Consider the following 18,164-nt stretch of genomic DNA (forward strand, 5'->3'; position numbering starts at 1 on the left):
TTAGAATTAGAATAAAGGAAATTCTAATTCTAATTCTAATTCTAATTCTGAATTGTCTTCAGTTGTCGCCGACAGGGTCGTAGCTTGTTGTAGCTTGTCGTGGGTGGACGCAAGTTGACTTCGGTTGTCGTAGGCTGTTGCCTGTGTGGTCGTAGGTTGTCGTAGGTGTGGTCGAAGGTGGACGTCCCAAGTCGCGAGGAATTGTGTCGCCGGTTGACGTAGCTTGTCGTAGCTTGACGTCGACTAGGTGGTAGCTTGTCATAGACATTGTCGTGGGGAGGGGGGTCCAGAGAAACCGGTCTTTCAGCGTCCCGCTACGACTGTGACTGTCGCTGGCAGTCACCTAAAAATCGCCTAAGTGGGACAGGCCCTTAAGAGTCATTGGAGACATGCCAGATTTCCTCAGTACCCTCTGGAATTAATGTTGAAGTGCCTTCTGGGCTGTTGCAACAATGTGGTCTGTCCATATTAACACCAAGGAACATGAAGCTCTCAACATCTCAGCATCAGCACCATTGATGTTGTGTGGGGCACGGACTCCACCATGCTTCCTGAAGCCAATAACTAGCTCCTTCGTCCTGCTGACATTGATACTGCAGGTTTCTACAAAAGCAGAAGACATAACATTTTGATTGATGGAAATAAAAATCAACACACAAGTTACTTGGGGCCAGGGAGGTTTTAAATACTTAATCATTATTGTGTAAGATGATTAATAGCTCACCTACCCCTCAAGCGACAAGGTATAAAATGCTCAGTTTTTCTTTGTCATGTAGATGTCTTGTTACCACCTGTAATTCCTGTCAGGCCACTGTTGGTGTGATGAAGGCAGGTGTGAATCTGGCAACAGCTTCAGGATTTCCATGTTTCACAGCACTCGCACACACCACAAGTTTCATTTTAGTTTAGAGATACAGCGTGGAAACAAGCCACCGAGTCTACGCTAACCAGCGCTCACCCCATACACTAGCACTATCTTACACACTAGGGATGATTTACAATTTTTAGCGAAGGCAATTAACCTAAAACCCACACATCTTTGAAGAGTGGGAGGAAATTGGTGTTTAGTTTTGTTTAGAGATATACCGCGGAACCAGGCCCTTCGGCCCATCGAGTCTCCACCGACCAGCGATCCCCACACATTAACACTATCCTACACACACTAGGGACAATTTACACTAACACGAAGCCAACTAACCTACAAACCTGCACATCTTTGGAATGTGGGAGGAAACCGAAGATCTCGGTGAAAAGGTGGAGAACGTACAAACTCTTTACAGACAGCACCCGTGGTCGGAATTGAACCTGTATGCGCTGTAAGGCAGCAACTCTACTGCTGCGCCACTGTGCCGCCCGGTAGAAAACCCACGTGGTCACAGGGAGAATGTACAAACACTGTATAGATAGTACCCATAGTCAGGATCGAACCTGGGTCTCTGGCACTGTAAGGCAGCAACTCTACTGCTGCGCTACTGTGCCGCCCGGTAGAAAACCCACGTGGTCACAGGGAGAATGTACAAACACTGTACAGACAGCACCCATAGTCAGGATCGAACCTGGGTCTCTGGCGCTGTAGGGCAGCAACTCTACCGCTGCGCCACCGTACCACAAACGTTGTGCTGAGATTTCCAGGCCATTGACATTGTGTGAAAATGTTTCACTGGGGTCTTTGGTAATAATTGTTTTTGTTTCATTTGCAGCTGCTCTGTCGTTCTTCACTGGGTGGAATTACAACTGGTGCCTGATAGTTTCAATGATCCCTCCAATAATTTACCTCATTATCTGTTACACGACAACACCCGACACTCAGATCACAGTGACAGCTGCCTTTACTGTCCTTTATACCCTGGCAATGATTGGCGGAGTTTGTACCGCTTTTAGTGAGTATTTCTTTTGGACTATATGTCTGCACATGGTTTTCATTTTCATGATGTTCGTTTGCTTCATCAGACGGCAGATAAGCAACTCAACACTTATAGGAGAGAGGGGAGGTGGAAATGGAGGGAGAAATTGACACAGATTAATTTTACAATCCATTCGCCTTTTGACAGTAGCTTCACCTAAATTCCAAGATGTGGCTTCTCATTGCAATGAGTTAAGGGCCTGTCCCACTTGGTCGTCATTTGCATGTGATTTACACAACATAATTTATGCGCCGTGACACGCACGTGATGCGCGCATGGTGCACATTACGCGTGCATTGTGCATGATGATATAGGCAGTGACCCGTGGTCGCGCTCGGCATCCCAGGATTTTATGATGTACAAAATCTTCACGCGCCATCTGTGTGACACGCAAATGATGGCCAAGTGGGACAGGCCCTTTACTGAATAATTTGCATATGATGGTAAACTCACTTAACCTCTGATTTAAACTCAATTGGCATTTGTGGTGGTGAATATAGTCAAAATAGGTCACCAATGGAATTGGAGGCATGAGGTTTAGCAAATGGACATTCTTTCAGAAAGAAATTATTTTTTGTCCTTTAAGTCCAGCAGATTCAAAGCAGTTCCAAAACAAACAGTGGGAGGGGCAGTTTCAGAGCAACATATAGGCTACTTGGCCTATAGGTTTTGCCCCAAGGTGAAACTATTCGATGTGTCACTAAGTGAGTCTGTTTTAAAGGCTTGTATTCAAAACCAGATCAATCATCATGCTGCCCTGCATTTTAGTTTCCAGACAGAAGTACTGTAAAATAAATATATCTTCTTTTGGATACGTGAGTGACACTTAAATAGGTTTGCTCTTTTTGTTTATCAATGTCGCTAAGGTCAAAAAGTGATTCGAGTTGAAGGAATGAAGCTTCTTTTGAAAAGCAGTTTTTGATCAGTGCTGATCTCATGTTCATAAGTCATTAGAGCAGAATTGGGCCATTCAGCCCATTCTGCCATTCAATCATGGCTGATCTATCTCTCCCTCTCCTGCCTTCTCCCCATAACCCCTGATACCTGTACTAATTAAGAACACATCAATCTCCATCTTACAAATATCCATTGACTCCACAGCCCTCTGTGGCAATGAATTCCACAAATTCACCTCACTAAAGATATTCCTACTCACCTCCTTTCTAAAGGCCTTTCCTTTTATTCTGAGGCTGTGGTCTCTGGTCCTAGACTCTCCCACTAGTGGAAACATCTTCTACACAATCCACTCTATCCAGGCCTTTCACTATTTGGTATATTTCAATGAGGTCCACCCCTCATCCTTCTGAACTCCAGCGAGTACAGGCCCAGTGCCGCCAAATGCCCATAACAGAGGGAGGTGATCTGCATGCTACACTATAATTGCAAACTTTCAGTCATAGCAATGCATCTACCTCTTTTGAGAGAGTTGATTGTATTTTATTTCGGATTTAGTTCAGGTATAGCAACTGATGGGGCAAAAGTAACGTTTATTCAATTCACAAAATGGCTAATCCCTAATTAACAGGATGTTGCCATTGTGAACTGACTTAAGGGCCTGTCCCACTTAGGCGACCTTTACAGGCGACTGCTGCGACCCGTGATAGGTGGTGAGAGGTGGTGAGAGGTGGTGAGAGGTCATAAGAGGTCTCCTTTGGTCGTGAGAGGTCACCCGCAACATGTCGCCAAGGGGTCACTTGCATGGTCATGAGAGGTCTCCTATGGTCGTGAGAGGTCTCCAAAGAGTCGTAGCGTCTTTCGGACCTATCACGGGTCGCGGCTGTCGCCTGTGAAGGTCGCGTAAGTGGGACAGGCCCTTTAATTTGCTGAAACCATCTCTTTTATTTTTTAGGCATAATAATCAGTGATGGAACAATCGTATCACCAATTGGTATTTTCATTACTGCCCTTGTACTCCTTTACTTCATCACTGCACTGTTGCACCCAAATGAACTGCCTCTTGTTCTGTATGGACTGCTCTATCTCCTTTGCATTCCCACTGCCTCCATGCTGCAACCAATTTACTCCCTGGCAAACTTGCACGTCACATCTTGGGGAACGAGAGAGACCAGGGCAAAGGAGCAAAATGGAAGCGCACCCAAGGATCGCCACCTGAAATACAAAATAGGTCGCTGGTACCTTGAATGGGTAATTCATGGTCGGAAAGCTCAGCATCCCACTAAAGAGACGATTGAGAGGTAAATATCATTTATGAAATTCTGTGCCATTTGAAGGCTGTCAAAAAAGTGTAACAAAACTGTTTGGGGCATTGTGCTAATTGAGAGTGATTGCATCCTGCTGCATTATCTTGGTGGGGAATGTCAATAAGCTTTTCCATGGTCTTATTGCAAGTGTTTAAAGTTTAGTTTTGTTTAGAAATACAGCGCAGAAACAGGCCCTTCGGCCCACCTAGTCCGCCCCGACCAGCGATCCCCGCACATTAACACTGCCCTGCACACACATGGGACAATTTTATATTAATACCAAGCCAATTAACCTACAAACCTGTACGTCTTTGGAGTGTGGGAGGAAACCGAAGATCACAGAGAAAACCCACACAGGATACGGGAGAAGGCACAAACTCCGTACAGACACCACCCATAGACGGGATCGAACCCAGGTCTCAGGCACTGTAAGCGCTGTAAGGCAGCAACTCAACCGCTGAGCCACCGTGACCGTGACGATTAAAACACTATAAAAATCCTAGGTAGACACAAAATGCTGGAGTAACTCAGCAGGACAGGCAGCATCTCTGGAGAGAAGGAATGAATGACGTTTCAGGTCTCAACCCGAAACACGAGTCTGAAGAATGGTCTCGACCTGAAACGTCACCCATTCTTTCTCTCCAGAGATGCTGCCTGTCCCGCTGAGTTACTCCAGCATTTTGCGTCTACCTTCGATTTAAACCAGCATCTGCAGTTCTATCCTGCATCTTGTTTATTTCCTTTATTCTTCGAATATCCATCCTGTATGATTCTGAAATCCTCAATTGATATCATCTCAGACATCATCGATATTCTGACGTTACGATGACATCCCTACCACTTGAAAGAGCTCCTTTCATTTAGTATTTCCAATTCTTTCATCTCTGTTGGATCACCCTTTGTTAATCTTGAAATGTTACCAGAAATCAAATCTAGATGCATCCTGCTTATATCCCCAATGTCAGATTATGAGACATCCTCTCCAAGGCTTTCTCTCTAGAGATGCTGCCTGACCCGCTGAGTTACTCCAGCATTTTGTGTTTATCTTTGATTTAAACCAGCAACTGCACTTCCTTCCTCCACACTCTCCAGGGCCAATATATTACCCTGATGTGGTCCTCAGAATAGAAAGTATTATCCTAGTTATTCTAACCAGAACTGGTTACTCTAACTAGAGGTTTATACAGCAGCATCATTGAAATCCAATCCCTTTGATAAAAGGCTTAATATTTTATGAGCCTTTCAGATTAAGTTATATATTTGCTAACAAGGTTTAGTGATTTATGTTCTTGGACCTGATCATTTTCATTTCTGATTATTTTCTGCCTTTTTAACCATTTAGAAGATAGACTGAAATGTCATCCTCAGGACTAGAACAGACAGAAGATGGATACAAAAAGCTGGATTAACTCAGCGGGTCAGGCAGCATCTCTGGAGAGAAGGAATAGGTGACGTTTCGGGTCAAAACCCTTCTTCAGACTGAGAGTCAGGGGAAAGGGAAACAAGAGATCTAGACGGTGATATGGAGAGATATAATAGACAATAGATACAGGAGGAGGCCATTCGGCCCTCCGAGCCAGCACCGCCATTCACTGTGATCATGGCTGATCATCCACAATCGGTACCCCGTTCCTGCCTTCTCCCCATATCCCTTGACTCCGCTATCTGTAAGAGCCCTATCTAACTCTCTCGTGAACGGGATATGGAACAAATGAATGAAATATGCAAAAAAGTAATGACAAAAGAAACAGGCCATTGTTAGCTGTGGGCTTGGTGAAAATGAGTTACTGACAATGAAATTCACCAGGACAACATTGACAATAGACAGACACAAAAGGTTGGAGTAACTCAACGGGTCAGACAGCATCTCTGGAGAAAAGGAATAGGTGACTTTTTGGGTCGTGCCTTTTTTCAAACAGGTCACCCTTGGTTATGTTGGTCCATTTTTTTAAGCATTTCAATCGTTTATTTGATCTGTCAGCATCCCTTTGCAAACTTCTTTTTACTCCAGGCTTTTTCCTGTGGCCTATCTATTGTGTTGTCAGGAAAGTTCCTTTCTAAAAATCAATGAAAAATCAGTACAGGTCCTCGAGAGCATCAGTCATAACACATCCTGTCATCTGAATTTCATTTCAGTAATTCTTACTTCCTAACCAATTTTTCATCCTTGCCAATAGATTGGCAGAGAGTACCATGTTTGCTAATAGCTTCTTGCATGGAATTTTATGCAAGTCTGTAGAAATAACTTACATTGACAATCCCTTAACTACTTCTTCAAAGATTTAGCAAAGTTACTTGTACGTCTTAAATCGTTATGCCAGCTTTCTCTGAGGATATTCCTAATTATAGCAAAAGGATTTGAGTATAGGAGCAGGGAGGTTCTACTGCAGTTGTACAGGGTCTTGGTGAGACCACACCTGGAGTATTGCGTACAGTTTTGGTCTCCTAATCTGAGGAAAGACATTCTGGCCATAGAGGGAGTACAGAGAAGGTTCACCAGACTGATTCCTGGGATGTCAGGACTTTCATATGAAGAAAGACTGGATAGACTCGGCTTGTATTCGCTAGAATTTAGAAGATTGAGGGGGGATCTTATAGAAACTTACAAAATTCTTAAGGGGTTGGACAGGCTAAACGCAGGAAGATTGTTCCCAATGTTGGGGAAGTCCAGAACAAGGGGTCACAGTTTAAGGATAAGAGGGAAATATTTTTGGACCGAGATGAGGAAAACATTTTGCACACAGAGAGTGGTGTATCTCTGGAATTCTCTGCCACAGAAGGTAGTTGAGGCCAGTTCATTGGTTATATTTAAGAGGGAGTTAGATGTGGCCCTTGTGGCTAAATGGATCAGGGGGTATGGAGAGAAGGCAGGTACAGGATACTGAGTTGGATGATCAGCCATGATCATATTGAATGGCGGTGCAGGCTCGAAGGGCCGAATGGCCTACTCCTGCACCTAATTTCTATGTTTCTATGTTTCTATATTATTGCTTTAAACATCCTTGTGGTTGAATGTAGGTATTTTATTAACACCCTTCCCCAATTTCAATAAAGGTACTGTTATTTAAAAGGTAAATTTAGTTTAGTTTAGAGATACAGTGTGGAAACAGGCCCTTCGGCCCACCGAGTCCGCGCCGACCAGTGATCCCCGCACACTAACACTATCCTGCACACACTAGAGACAATTTACAATATTACCAAGCCAATTAGCTCACAAACCTGTACGTCTCTGGAATGTGGGAGGAAACTGGAGCACCCGGAGAAAACTTATGCAGATCACGGGGAGAAGGTACAAATTCCATACAGCCAACACCCGGCTCTCTGGCGCTGTAAGGCAGCAACTCTACACCCGGCTCTCTGGCGCTGTAAGGCAGCAACTCTACTGCTGCGACACCTTGCCACCCTGATGACATATTTTTTCAAAAATGCAAGGAGATAAATATTTTAATAATTTTAAAAAATGTACTTAAAAATGAGAACGTTTCAATGTTCTTGTCTAGACAACAGGACCTTTGTCTAGACCTGTTGTCTAGACCTTTGTCTAGACCTGTTGTCTAGACCTGTTGTCTAGACCTGTTGTCTATACCTGTTGTCTATACCTGTTGTCTAGACCTGTTGACTAGACCTGTTGTCTAGACCTGTTGTCTAGACCTGTTGTCTATACCTGTTGTCTAGACCTGTTGACTAGACCTGTTGTCTAGACCTGTTGACTAGACCTGTTGACTAGACCTGTTGTCTGGACCTGTTGACTATACCTGTTGTCTAGACCTGTTGACTGGACCTGTTGACTATAGTGAACCAACTTGCTCTGATTATTTTCCACCGTTATTTTCCAAGTACAAATGAAACAGACAAAGCCACGAAGGAACTGGACTTACCAATAGAAAACCGTGAGTGAACAACACTTCCAAATATTTATCAACCTTAATTGACCACCCATTGCTATAGTTTTTTTGCACAAAGTAACCTTAAAGTATTTGGATCGTGGTAAAAAATCCACCAAGACCATTGATGTTTTGTGCAGGAAAGCAGATTTACCATACATGCATGGACTGATTGAGTGATATTGCAGAGACACAATGTTCTCATTTATAATTACCGACACTATCAAGTACAAGCCGTGAACTACCGTGGAAGGATTAATTGGCATTTCAAATGCAAATGTATTATCGTGCAATTACTGGGGAGGGGGAGGATGAGTGGACATTTTATGAAGCTTATATTAGTGTATATGTCACTGGATGAAGTGGTTCCTAATCTCATGAGGTGTTCCTTTCCTGCTGAAACCTGATGCATGATTTACACATCAGTAATGATGCTCATGTTAGTCCAGCACCAAATGATTGGATATTAAGGAATTGAAGGGATATGGGGTGAGTCAGGGTGTTGAAGTAAAGGCTGAATCATCATCTTATTGATGAGCAGAACAATCTAAGGGCCGAAGGGCCTCCTCCTGCTCCTCTTCCTTAGGTTTTTATATTCAGTGTTCCACGAGTATAACTGTTATTATAACTCTGAGCTGCACCAACAGCAGAAACAATTGACTGCAAAGGATTTTGTCAATTTAGACGTCGTGGAGTATAAATATTATCTGAACTATGGTTTTTGTGTTTTCAAGGCTGGGTCTCTGAGCTGAACGAAACAACATTCTTTACCGAAGATTCCCTGGAAGAAGTAAGATAACGCTTGCACGATTCCTAGCATTAAGTAATAAATTGTACCCTCGCCTGAACTAGACTTTCCTCTTTCACACTTGGGCACAGAGTCTTGCTGACGAGCGCACAGAGGAAACCCTAGAGGCAGGAAACACATGTCTGTAATGTCTGTTCGAAAGAGAGTTAACATAAGTTCAGGCCAGCATGTTCCAGTAAAGGTGGACAGCAAAGATAAGGAAATCTTGGATGACAAAGGATATGTAAGGAATATGTAGACTGTATCTCATTTCCAGTTCCCTCCCCTCTACTTTCAGTCTGAAGAAGGGTCCCGACCCGAAAAGTCACCCATCCTTTTTCTCCAGAGATGCTGCCTGACTCGTTGAGTTACTCCAGCACTTTGTGTCTATCTGAAGATATGTAAGGTTTGATAAGGAAAACAAAGGAAGCAGATGGCATGTGTAGGTAACCACAATCAAGCGAGTCGCTTGAGCAATGTAGAAGTGTACTCAAGAAAGAAATTAGGAGGTAGACAAAAAATGCTGGAGAAACTCAGCGGGTGAGGCAGCATCTATGGAGAGAAGGAATTGGCGACGTTTCAGGTCGATACCCTTCCTCAGACATGTTCAGGGCAGAATGGGGTCTTGAAATATCCTTGACAGATTTTATTAAGTGGAAATCTAAGTCATTCTTGATATATTAGGAGCAGTACGGTGGCCAGGGAAAGTGTGGGATATTCTACTGGTTGTGGACAAGATGCTGAATGAATATTGAATTGATGATGAATTGGTGGGATCTTTTGTTTCAAGTCCATAGTTTCCTGAAAGTAGCAACACAGGTTGATGGGGTTGTGAAGATTGCTTTGCTTGCTTTCAATGGGCAAGTCATGGGTGTTGAATTTAAAATTAATTAATTGTTAATAATAAAATAATTTTTACAGCTCCTCTTATTTCGCTTGGGCAGCTTACAACTTAGCGATATGAATGTTGATTCATCCAACTTCAAGTAACACATCTCCGACTGGATCTACTGTCCTGATTAAACACGTAGAATGAACGTAGCGGGTTCGTCGGAGCTCGGGGACATCTCTTAGCGGCTCGTAACGCTAACGGCAGGTACTCGGGAAATGCGGTAAGCTCGGGAAGACTCGTGAAGATTTTTCAATGTGTTGAAAAAATGTCCACGAGAGCCCCGAGTACCCACGAGCGGCCATTACCGTAAATCTCCGAGTTTGAATCAGGGCAAACTCGGGAGAACTCTTTGAATGAACTCGTACAGTGGGACAGGGCTTTAACTCTCAGTCTGAAGAAGTACCTCGACCCAAAATATCACCCATTCCTTCTCTTCAGAGATGCTGCCTGTCCCGCTGAGTTACTACAGCATTTTGTGTCCATCTTTGGTGTTTAATTGCCATTTTTGACAACAATGGAGCAATTACATTCTTGGTGAATGTGGAGCTATACAGATAATCAAACTTCATTTTCAAAATGTTAAGTCTGAACGTTAGTTAAAGCCCTGTCCCGCTGTACGAGTTCATTCAAAGAGTTCTCCCGAGTTTGCCCTGATTCGAACTCGGAGATTTACGATAATGGCCGCTCGTAGGTACTCGGGGCTCTCGTGGACATTTTTCAAGATGTTGAAAAATCTTCACGAGTCTTCCCGAGCTTACCGCATTTCCCGAGTACCTGCCGTTAGCGTTACGAGCCACTAAGAGACGTCCCCGAGCTCCGACGTACCCGCTACGTTCATTCTCCGTGCTTACCACGAGTTTGATTTTTTCTTAAACTCGGGAGAGCTCTTGGAATGAACTCGTACCGTGGGACTGGGCCATTAGCTGTTAACTAGCATTTGTATTTAGCTATTGATTAAGTGTTCATTATTGTGTAGCTGGGGTTCACTGACCAATGGAAATGAGAGAGTTAATTTTATTCCAGATTTAGTAAATAAAGGTAACCAACATTAGAATGATCCAAATTACACAAAATAAATCTCATGTACATAATTAAGAGGTAAGCAATAAATATCATAAGATCATAAGTGATAGGAATAAATTAGGTCATTCGGCCCATCAAGTCTACACCGACATTCAATCATGGCTGATCTATCTCTCCCTCGTAACCCCATTCTCCTGCCTTCTCCCTGTAACCTCTGCCACTCGTACTAATCAAGAATCGATCTATCTCTGCCATAAAAATATCTACTGACTTTGCCTCCACAGCCTTCTGTGGCAAAGAATTCCACAGATTCATCTAAGTACTTAACATAAGGCTCTCACATATAGCTACTATCAGCATGGTGTAGTGGTAGAGCTACTGCCTTACATCGCCAAAGACCCAGGTTCAATCCTGAGTACGGGTGTTGTCTGTACGGAGTGTATTTCCTCCCACACTCCAAAGACGTACAAGTCAAGTCAAGTCACATTTATTTATATAGCACATTTAAAAAACAACTCTCGTTGGCCAAAGTGCTTTACATTTGGTATAAGAATAGTATAAACAAACAAACTACATACATATATACATATAGCCCTCACTCAGTCGTCAAGTCAAGTTTATTTGTCACATACATATACGAGATGTGCAGTGAAATGAAAAGTGGCAATGCTCGCGGACTTTGTGCAAAAAGACAAACAAACAAACAACCAAACTACAAACACAATGTAACAGAATCAGTGGACATCAGGAAAGGCTTGGGAGTATAGATAAGGTTTGTATCTATACAGGTACAGGTTGGCAGGTTAATTGGCTTGGTATAAATGTAAATTGGGTACAGTCTTGTGTAGGATAGTGTTAATGTGTGGGGATCGCTGGTCGGTGTGGGCCTGGTTCCACGCTGTATCTCTAAAACAAAATATGAAAAAAAAATCAGCAGGTTGACTGAATTAAAATGATGGGACAGATGAGGTCTCCACTAGCAATGCCTCCAGGGTGTGAATACTGAAGTAGATGGGGAATTATTCACAGGTCAGGGGGAAAGGGCAGGAGCAAGGGAATGTGTTCACTCCCTTAAAGATCCAGGCCAGGCACCAAGCACTAAAAGCCGAAAGCATCGCTCTGTAATTAGATCCGGACTGCAATTGGCACCGAATTAGGTCAAGTTGACCGATGTAGAGCAGAGTAGTTGACCTTACCGGTAATAATGAATTTACAATTGTTATTAATGTTTGTGGCTGGTGTATTTGGAATGACACCTTTCATTTGTAAAGTGATGCTGACCCTGCCTGAAAAGATAGATGACGTAAATGTGTTTATTAGTTCATTATATTCATGTTTTGATCTATTTATATTAGCAAGCCGTATTTCCCAGTAATTTATTGATTTTTAATGACTTCATGATTTACTTTGACTTAATATCTTTTGAAATGGGCTCATTGCCTGATGCCCGGTTATGTTTAATGGACCTGTCTACTTAGTGGGTCAAATATAGCAGCAAGGCCTGAAGGAGGATTACACCCACAGGCCACAATAAATAAGCCTGACCATGTAAGTTCATAAGTGATAGGAGTGGAAATAGACCATTCGGCCCATCAAGTCTACTTTTCCTTTCAATCATGGCTGATCTATCTCTCCCCTTCAACCACATTCTCCTGCCTTCTCCCCATAAACCCCTGACACCGCTTCCAAAATAATGGTCATTGAACCAAAGGAGTGGCTGATTGAAAATTATCCATCTGAAATAAATATATATTTCCAAACACTGAGAAATATTTCTCACCATAGTCAATGGAAAACGTAAAATGTCTGTTCTGTAAAATATTTAGATCAGTACCGGACCTGGCCATACTTTGTGAGTTGTTGGCAGGGTACAGTTTAAATATAATTTTAAAGTTTGCAGGCAATACCACTATGGTGGGCCGTACCACTAACAATGACGAGCTGATATACAGGGAGGAGATAGAGAACGTCGTGGCAGGGTGTCAAGGTAACAACCTCTCCCTCAATGTCAGCAAGATGAAGGAGCTAGTTATTGACTTGAGGAAGCATGGTGGAATACATTCCCCAACAGCATCAGTGGTGCTGAAGTGGAAATGGTTGATTCCTTCAAGTTCTTTGGCATTAATATTTCCAACGATCTGACCCGGACCAAACTCATTGAAGTGACTGCCAGTACAACACACCAATGCTTTTACTTCCTGAGGAGACTGAGGAAATCTGGCATGTCTCCGATGATTCTAACAAGCCACCATCGAAAGCAAACTGTTGACCTGCATCACAGCTTGGTTTGGGAAGAGCTCATCCCAAGACTGCAAGAAATTACTGAGAGTTGTGGTGTAACCCAGTCCATCACACAGAGCAGACTCCCCACCCTTGACTCCATCTACACTTCACAATGCCTCTGAAAAGCAACCAACATAATCAAAGATTTGTCCCATCTCAGACATTCCTTCTTCTCCCCCTTTCAGTCGGGTGGAAGGGTGGAAGATACAGAAGTTGATAGAGAATCCAGAAAAGTTTCATTCCCTGTGTTATCAGACTTCTGAACCGTCCTTCCATAAACTAAGGTGCTGTCAAATTCACCTCTACTTTATTGCAGACATTGGACTTTGTCCAAGGAACTTTGAAGTGCTCCAATGCTGGGAACTATATTACATGCTCTGTATTTTCCCCTTTACTCTACCTATGGTACTTGAGTTTGACATGATTGTATTTATGTGTAACATTATCTGATCTGATTGGGTATAATGCAAAATAAAGTTTTTCACTGAACCGCGGGTATATTTGACAATAGTAAACCATGGGCAGTCACAGTGGCGCAGCGGTAGAGTTGCTGCCTTACAGCGTTTGCAGCGCCGGAGACCCGGGTTCCATCCCGACTACGGGTGCTGTCTGTATGGAGTTTGTACGTTCTCCCCGTGACCTGCGTGGGTTTTCTCCGAGATCTCCGGTTTCCACCCGCATTCCAAAGACATACAGGTTTGTAGGTTAATTGGCTTGCTATAAGTGTAAATTGTCCCTAGTGTGTGTGGGATAGTGTTAGTGCATGGGGATCTCTGGTCGGTGTGGACTCGGTGGGCCAAATAGCCTGTTTCCTCATGGTATCTCTAATCTAAATACATTCTCTTCTCATTTTAGGATGAGACCTTATTTTGGAGTCAGCTGATTCAGACGTATCTACAACCTGTCCATGAAGATGCATGGCATTCGAAAATAATACAGAGAGAACTCCTATCACTCAAGGACAAGGTTGGAACAAAGGACTTTCTCAACAATGGCGTGAATATGAACATGGTTAGATGTTATAGAGTCAGAGAGTCAGGCCCTTCGGCCCAACTTGCCCACACCGGCCAACAATGTCCCAGCTACACTAGGCCCACCTGCCCACTCTTGGTCCAATATACCTCCAAACCTGTCCTATCCATGTACATGCGTGAAAGTCCCAGCCTCAGCTACCTCCTCTGGCAGCTCGTTCCGTACACCCACCATCCTTAGTGTGAAAAAGTTACCCCTCGGATTCGTATTAAATGTTTTCCCCTTCACCTTAAACCAATATCCTCTGGTCCTCGATTCCCCTACTCGGGGCAAGAGACTGCGCATTTACCCGATCTATTCCTCTCATGATTTTTATACACATGATTTTAGAACGTTTGCATTGAGACCTCCAGACCAACTTGCTGTGGTGATACAGGATAACTTTCTTCTGTAGGCACATTTTTAGATGTGTTTGAAAAAAATCTGACACACACGCACCTGAAAGTTCTACCATGAAGCGGATGGAGTGTGAACAGTCTGCAGTTTCCCCAATACTTTTTGTTGGGAAATCTATTCTCCCCAACCCAGCTTGATGTCTCCATTTCTTCCCCTGAACAGAGCTTTTCATGAGTGTGAGAGTTTTGCTGAACTGATTGAGTTAGTTAAGATATATTTAATTATTTTAAGTCATTGCTACTGGTTAAATATTTGAAAATATCTTACTTGTATCCTTGAATTCAAATGTTTTACATGTTTGTGAATGTCACAAATAGTTAAGTGGTTTGACAACTTTGATCATCAGTAGAGCCTAAGGATAGGGCTTAACCAGCCATTTTACTTCGGAGTCACGTGAGTGATTACGTGAAGAAGCCCGCCACGACGCATGCATGCCATATCGCTTTCACGCTTGCGAAACGACAGGCGGGGTGGAGCGTTCCCCCGCAGCGGTAACTTTGAAACCGCGACCTGCAGGTAAGTGATTTGCTCTGCGGTAGTTTTTGTCCCCGCGCTGTTTTTACACGGGGGGGGAAGCTGGACAAAATAGTGTCCACAAGTGCTGCGAGTGAAGCTGGCTGGGGAGGACCGCGAAGTTGCGGGAGCCAGCAGCAGCTGAAGGCACAAGCCCCGTAAGGGATCAGCTGTGCCGACTTTTGGTCCCGCGCCGGCCAGAACACCACGGCCGGGCGGGAGACTATTCAAATGGGGCCGTCGACTTTTGACAAGTCGAAAACGGCAGGAGGCGGGGTGGAACGACGTTCCCCCGTAGCGACAATTTAAACCTAGACCTGCAAGTAAGAGCTGCGGTCTTTTTTGTGTTTTTACCATGCTAATTACAGGTGGAGAAACCAACGGGCTGCGACAAAGCTGGTGGGCTAGCAGCGGCACTTGAATCACCTATAATGGGATCAGCTGTGCCCGATGTCGCCTCCGCACCGGCCAGGTCCACTCCGCGGCAAGGCAGTAAGGACAAAGCTGGTGAGGGAGGACCGCGGAGCAGCGGGCAGCCAGCAGCAGCCAGCGGCACTCGGATCACCGATAGTGGGATCAGCTGTGCCCGATGTCGCCACCGCACCGGCCAGATCCACGCGGACGGGCGGAAAGGCTAGACACAAAAACAAACAAGGTCGTGGACTCAGAGCAGTCCGACTTTGAACAACCGCGGGCGGCCAGCGACCGAGAGCGGTGTGTGGAGCATTTGCTCCAACGTGACAGACTCCGGGAGATGGAGTCGGGTCACTGTGGGCCCTATGATAAACCCACAGCAGTACCTCTTGAAGGGCTGCACAGTGCTCCTACCTCATCAGAGGGGAGCACTGCGGGTCAGTTCTGGGCTGACCTGGAAGAGGGGTCCGCAGAAGGAAAGACAAGTGTGCAAGGGGTGCAGGAACGAGAGAACCTACTGGACTAATAAAAGGGACTCCAACAAAAACCCACTACAGCCAAAGACAGCACCCCTACGAACCCACCAGCAGAACTGGTGAAAGCTCGAAGGCCCGGTACTCAAAACATGAGTCTTTTTTAGGCCATGGCCCAGGCCGGCCTTCTTGGAAGATGCGGGGACCTCCAACGCCAACCAAACTGAAAATCCAGACACCAGCGCAACAACAGCAGTGAAGAACCTACAAAAAGAAGTAAACCTGCCACTGGTAACTATGGAGGTAGGTGGGTCTGGTTCCCTACAAAATACAGGGAGCATGGAGGTTGGGGGGAGATTACACTCTTTTCTGAATGCATGGAGCATGTTAACAACCGATACTTACATCTTAAGCAGTATCCAGGGATATATAATAGAGTTTATACACAAGTACAGCCCTCCAGTTCAACATATACCGAACCGAATGTTCGTGCTTTCTGATAAAGAAAAATCAAAAGCGCAAGCTGAACTGGAGCGGCTTTACGTAAAAGGTGTAATTGAGAAAACTCAACACGAACCATTAGAATTTGTGTCCAATATATTTACCAAAAACAAAAAAGATGGTGGTTGTCGCATCATCATAGATCTGACAAAATGGAAACCTTTGTTACTGCTAAACAATTAATTTCCAAAGGTTACTTCATGGCCAGCATCGATTTAAAAGATGCTTTCTATTCAGTGCCTATACGAGGTGACCACAGTATAAAGCACTGCCAAATGGGTTATCATCAGCCCCAGGCTGTTCACAAAAATTTTGAAACCAGCCCTAACGTTTCTACGGAAACGTAAACACATGGTCATGGCATATTTAGATGACATACTCATTGTGGGCAAAACTTTGGAATTGGCCAAACAAACTGTAACAGCCACAAAACAGTTATTTGAAAAACTGGGATTTATTATCCATCCAGTTAAATCTAAACTAACGCCTTCCACTACTATGGACTATTTGGGGGTCACCATTGACTCAGTTCACATGTCGGTGGCTCTGCCTAAGGGAAAGGCTAGAGATTTAATAGAGGCTTGCAATAACCTCATTGACATCAGCAAACCATCCATCAGATTGGTAGCAAAAGTAATTGGCAAAATGGTGGCTGCCTTTCCAGCCACACAATTTGGACCTCTACATTACCAAAACTTACAGAGAGCAAAAATACAAGCACTCTAAATTAATGCAGGTCACTTTGACAGACCTATGAAACTACCAATCAAGCTAAAATGGAACTAAAATGGTGGATAGATAACATCTGGCTTTGTTCCAATCCAATCATTGTCAGTAACCCTTCCATGGTACTACAAACTGATGCCAGTGCGCTTGGGTGGGGAGCCACCAATACCATCACCAGCGGTGGAGGTAGATGGACTGCTCAGGAGGCATCATTATTACTCACACTGGGCATAAACTACCTGGAAATGTAGGGTGTATTCCATGGCCTAAAGTCATATTGTACTGGGTCATATCACCAGCATGTTAGACTACAGATAGACAATTCCACCGTGGTAGCATACATTAACCACATGGGTGGAAACAAATCGACATCATGTGACAATCTGGCTAATACAATTTGGCAATGGTGTATCCAGAGAGATATTTGGATATCAGCCACTTACCTACCAGGAAGACTAAATTTAGTGGCAGACACCAGGTCACGCAAATTTAATGAAAACACCGAATGGATGTTGAATAAAAAAGTATTTGCTGATATTACAGCAAAATATGGAACACCAGATATCGATCTATTCGCATCCAGACAACCACCAGTTATCAAATTATGTTTCATGGGAACCAGACCCTGGGGCAGCGGCGACAGATGCATTTTCGCTGCATTGGGGGGAAATTGTTTATTTACGCATTCCCTCCTTTCTGCCTCATCAGTCGGGTATTAAGGAAAATACAACAAGACTCTGCGTCTGGTATTTTGGTAGTACCCGATTGGCCTACTCCACCATGCTTCCCATTAGTATTAAACATGGTATTAGAACCATGTATCACCATCCCACATAGACCAGATTAATTGCTACGTCCCGTAACAAGGGATAGCCACCCATGCCATAAACATTTGAACTTATTAATTGTAGAGTTTTAAAAACACCTCTACTACAACTGGGACTGACGGACCGAACAGTGAACATGATCTCGGCGGCCCGAAGACAGTCAACCAAAAAACAGTATCTGGTCTATATCAGGAAGCGGGAGATGTACTGCCATTAAAACAACATCACCTACAGAGACATGAACATCCCGTCTGTTCTGGAATATCTGGCAGGCCTCCACTATGATGAGGGGCTCAGTTACAGTGCCA

At 44.0% G+C, this 18,164-nt stretch overlaps 1 protein-coding gene across 1 annotated transcript in view; it reads left to right on the forward strand.

Annotated features, from left to right (window-relative positions):
* Positions 1-18,164, forward strand: part of LOC116975810 (chitin synthase chs-2-like) — a 79,426-nt gene that overhangs the window by 40,971 nt on the left and 20,291 nt on the right. The window contains exons 12-16 of the mRNA XM_033025033.1: positions 1,701-1,880; positions 3,754-4,099; positions 7,943-7,995; positions 8,724-8,779; positions 13,830-13,940. Of these exons, the coding sequence (XP_032880924.1) occupies positions 1,701-1,880; positions 3,754-4,099; positions 7,943-7,995; positions 8,724-8,779; positions 13,830-13,940 (746 nt within the window). The remainder of the gene's footprint in view (positions 1-1,700; positions 1,881-3,753; positions 4,100-7,942; positions 7,996-8,723; positions 8,780-13,829; positions 13,941-18,164) is intronic.

The sequence above is a fragment of the Amblyraja radiata genome, chromosome 8, assembly GCF_010909765.2.
Source record: "Amblyraja radiata isolate CabotCenter1 chromosome 8, sAmbRad1.1.pri, whole genome shotgun sequence".
Lineage (NCBI taxonomy): Eukaryota > Metazoa > Chordata > Chondrichthyes > Rajiformes > Rajidae > Amblyraja > Amblyraja radiata.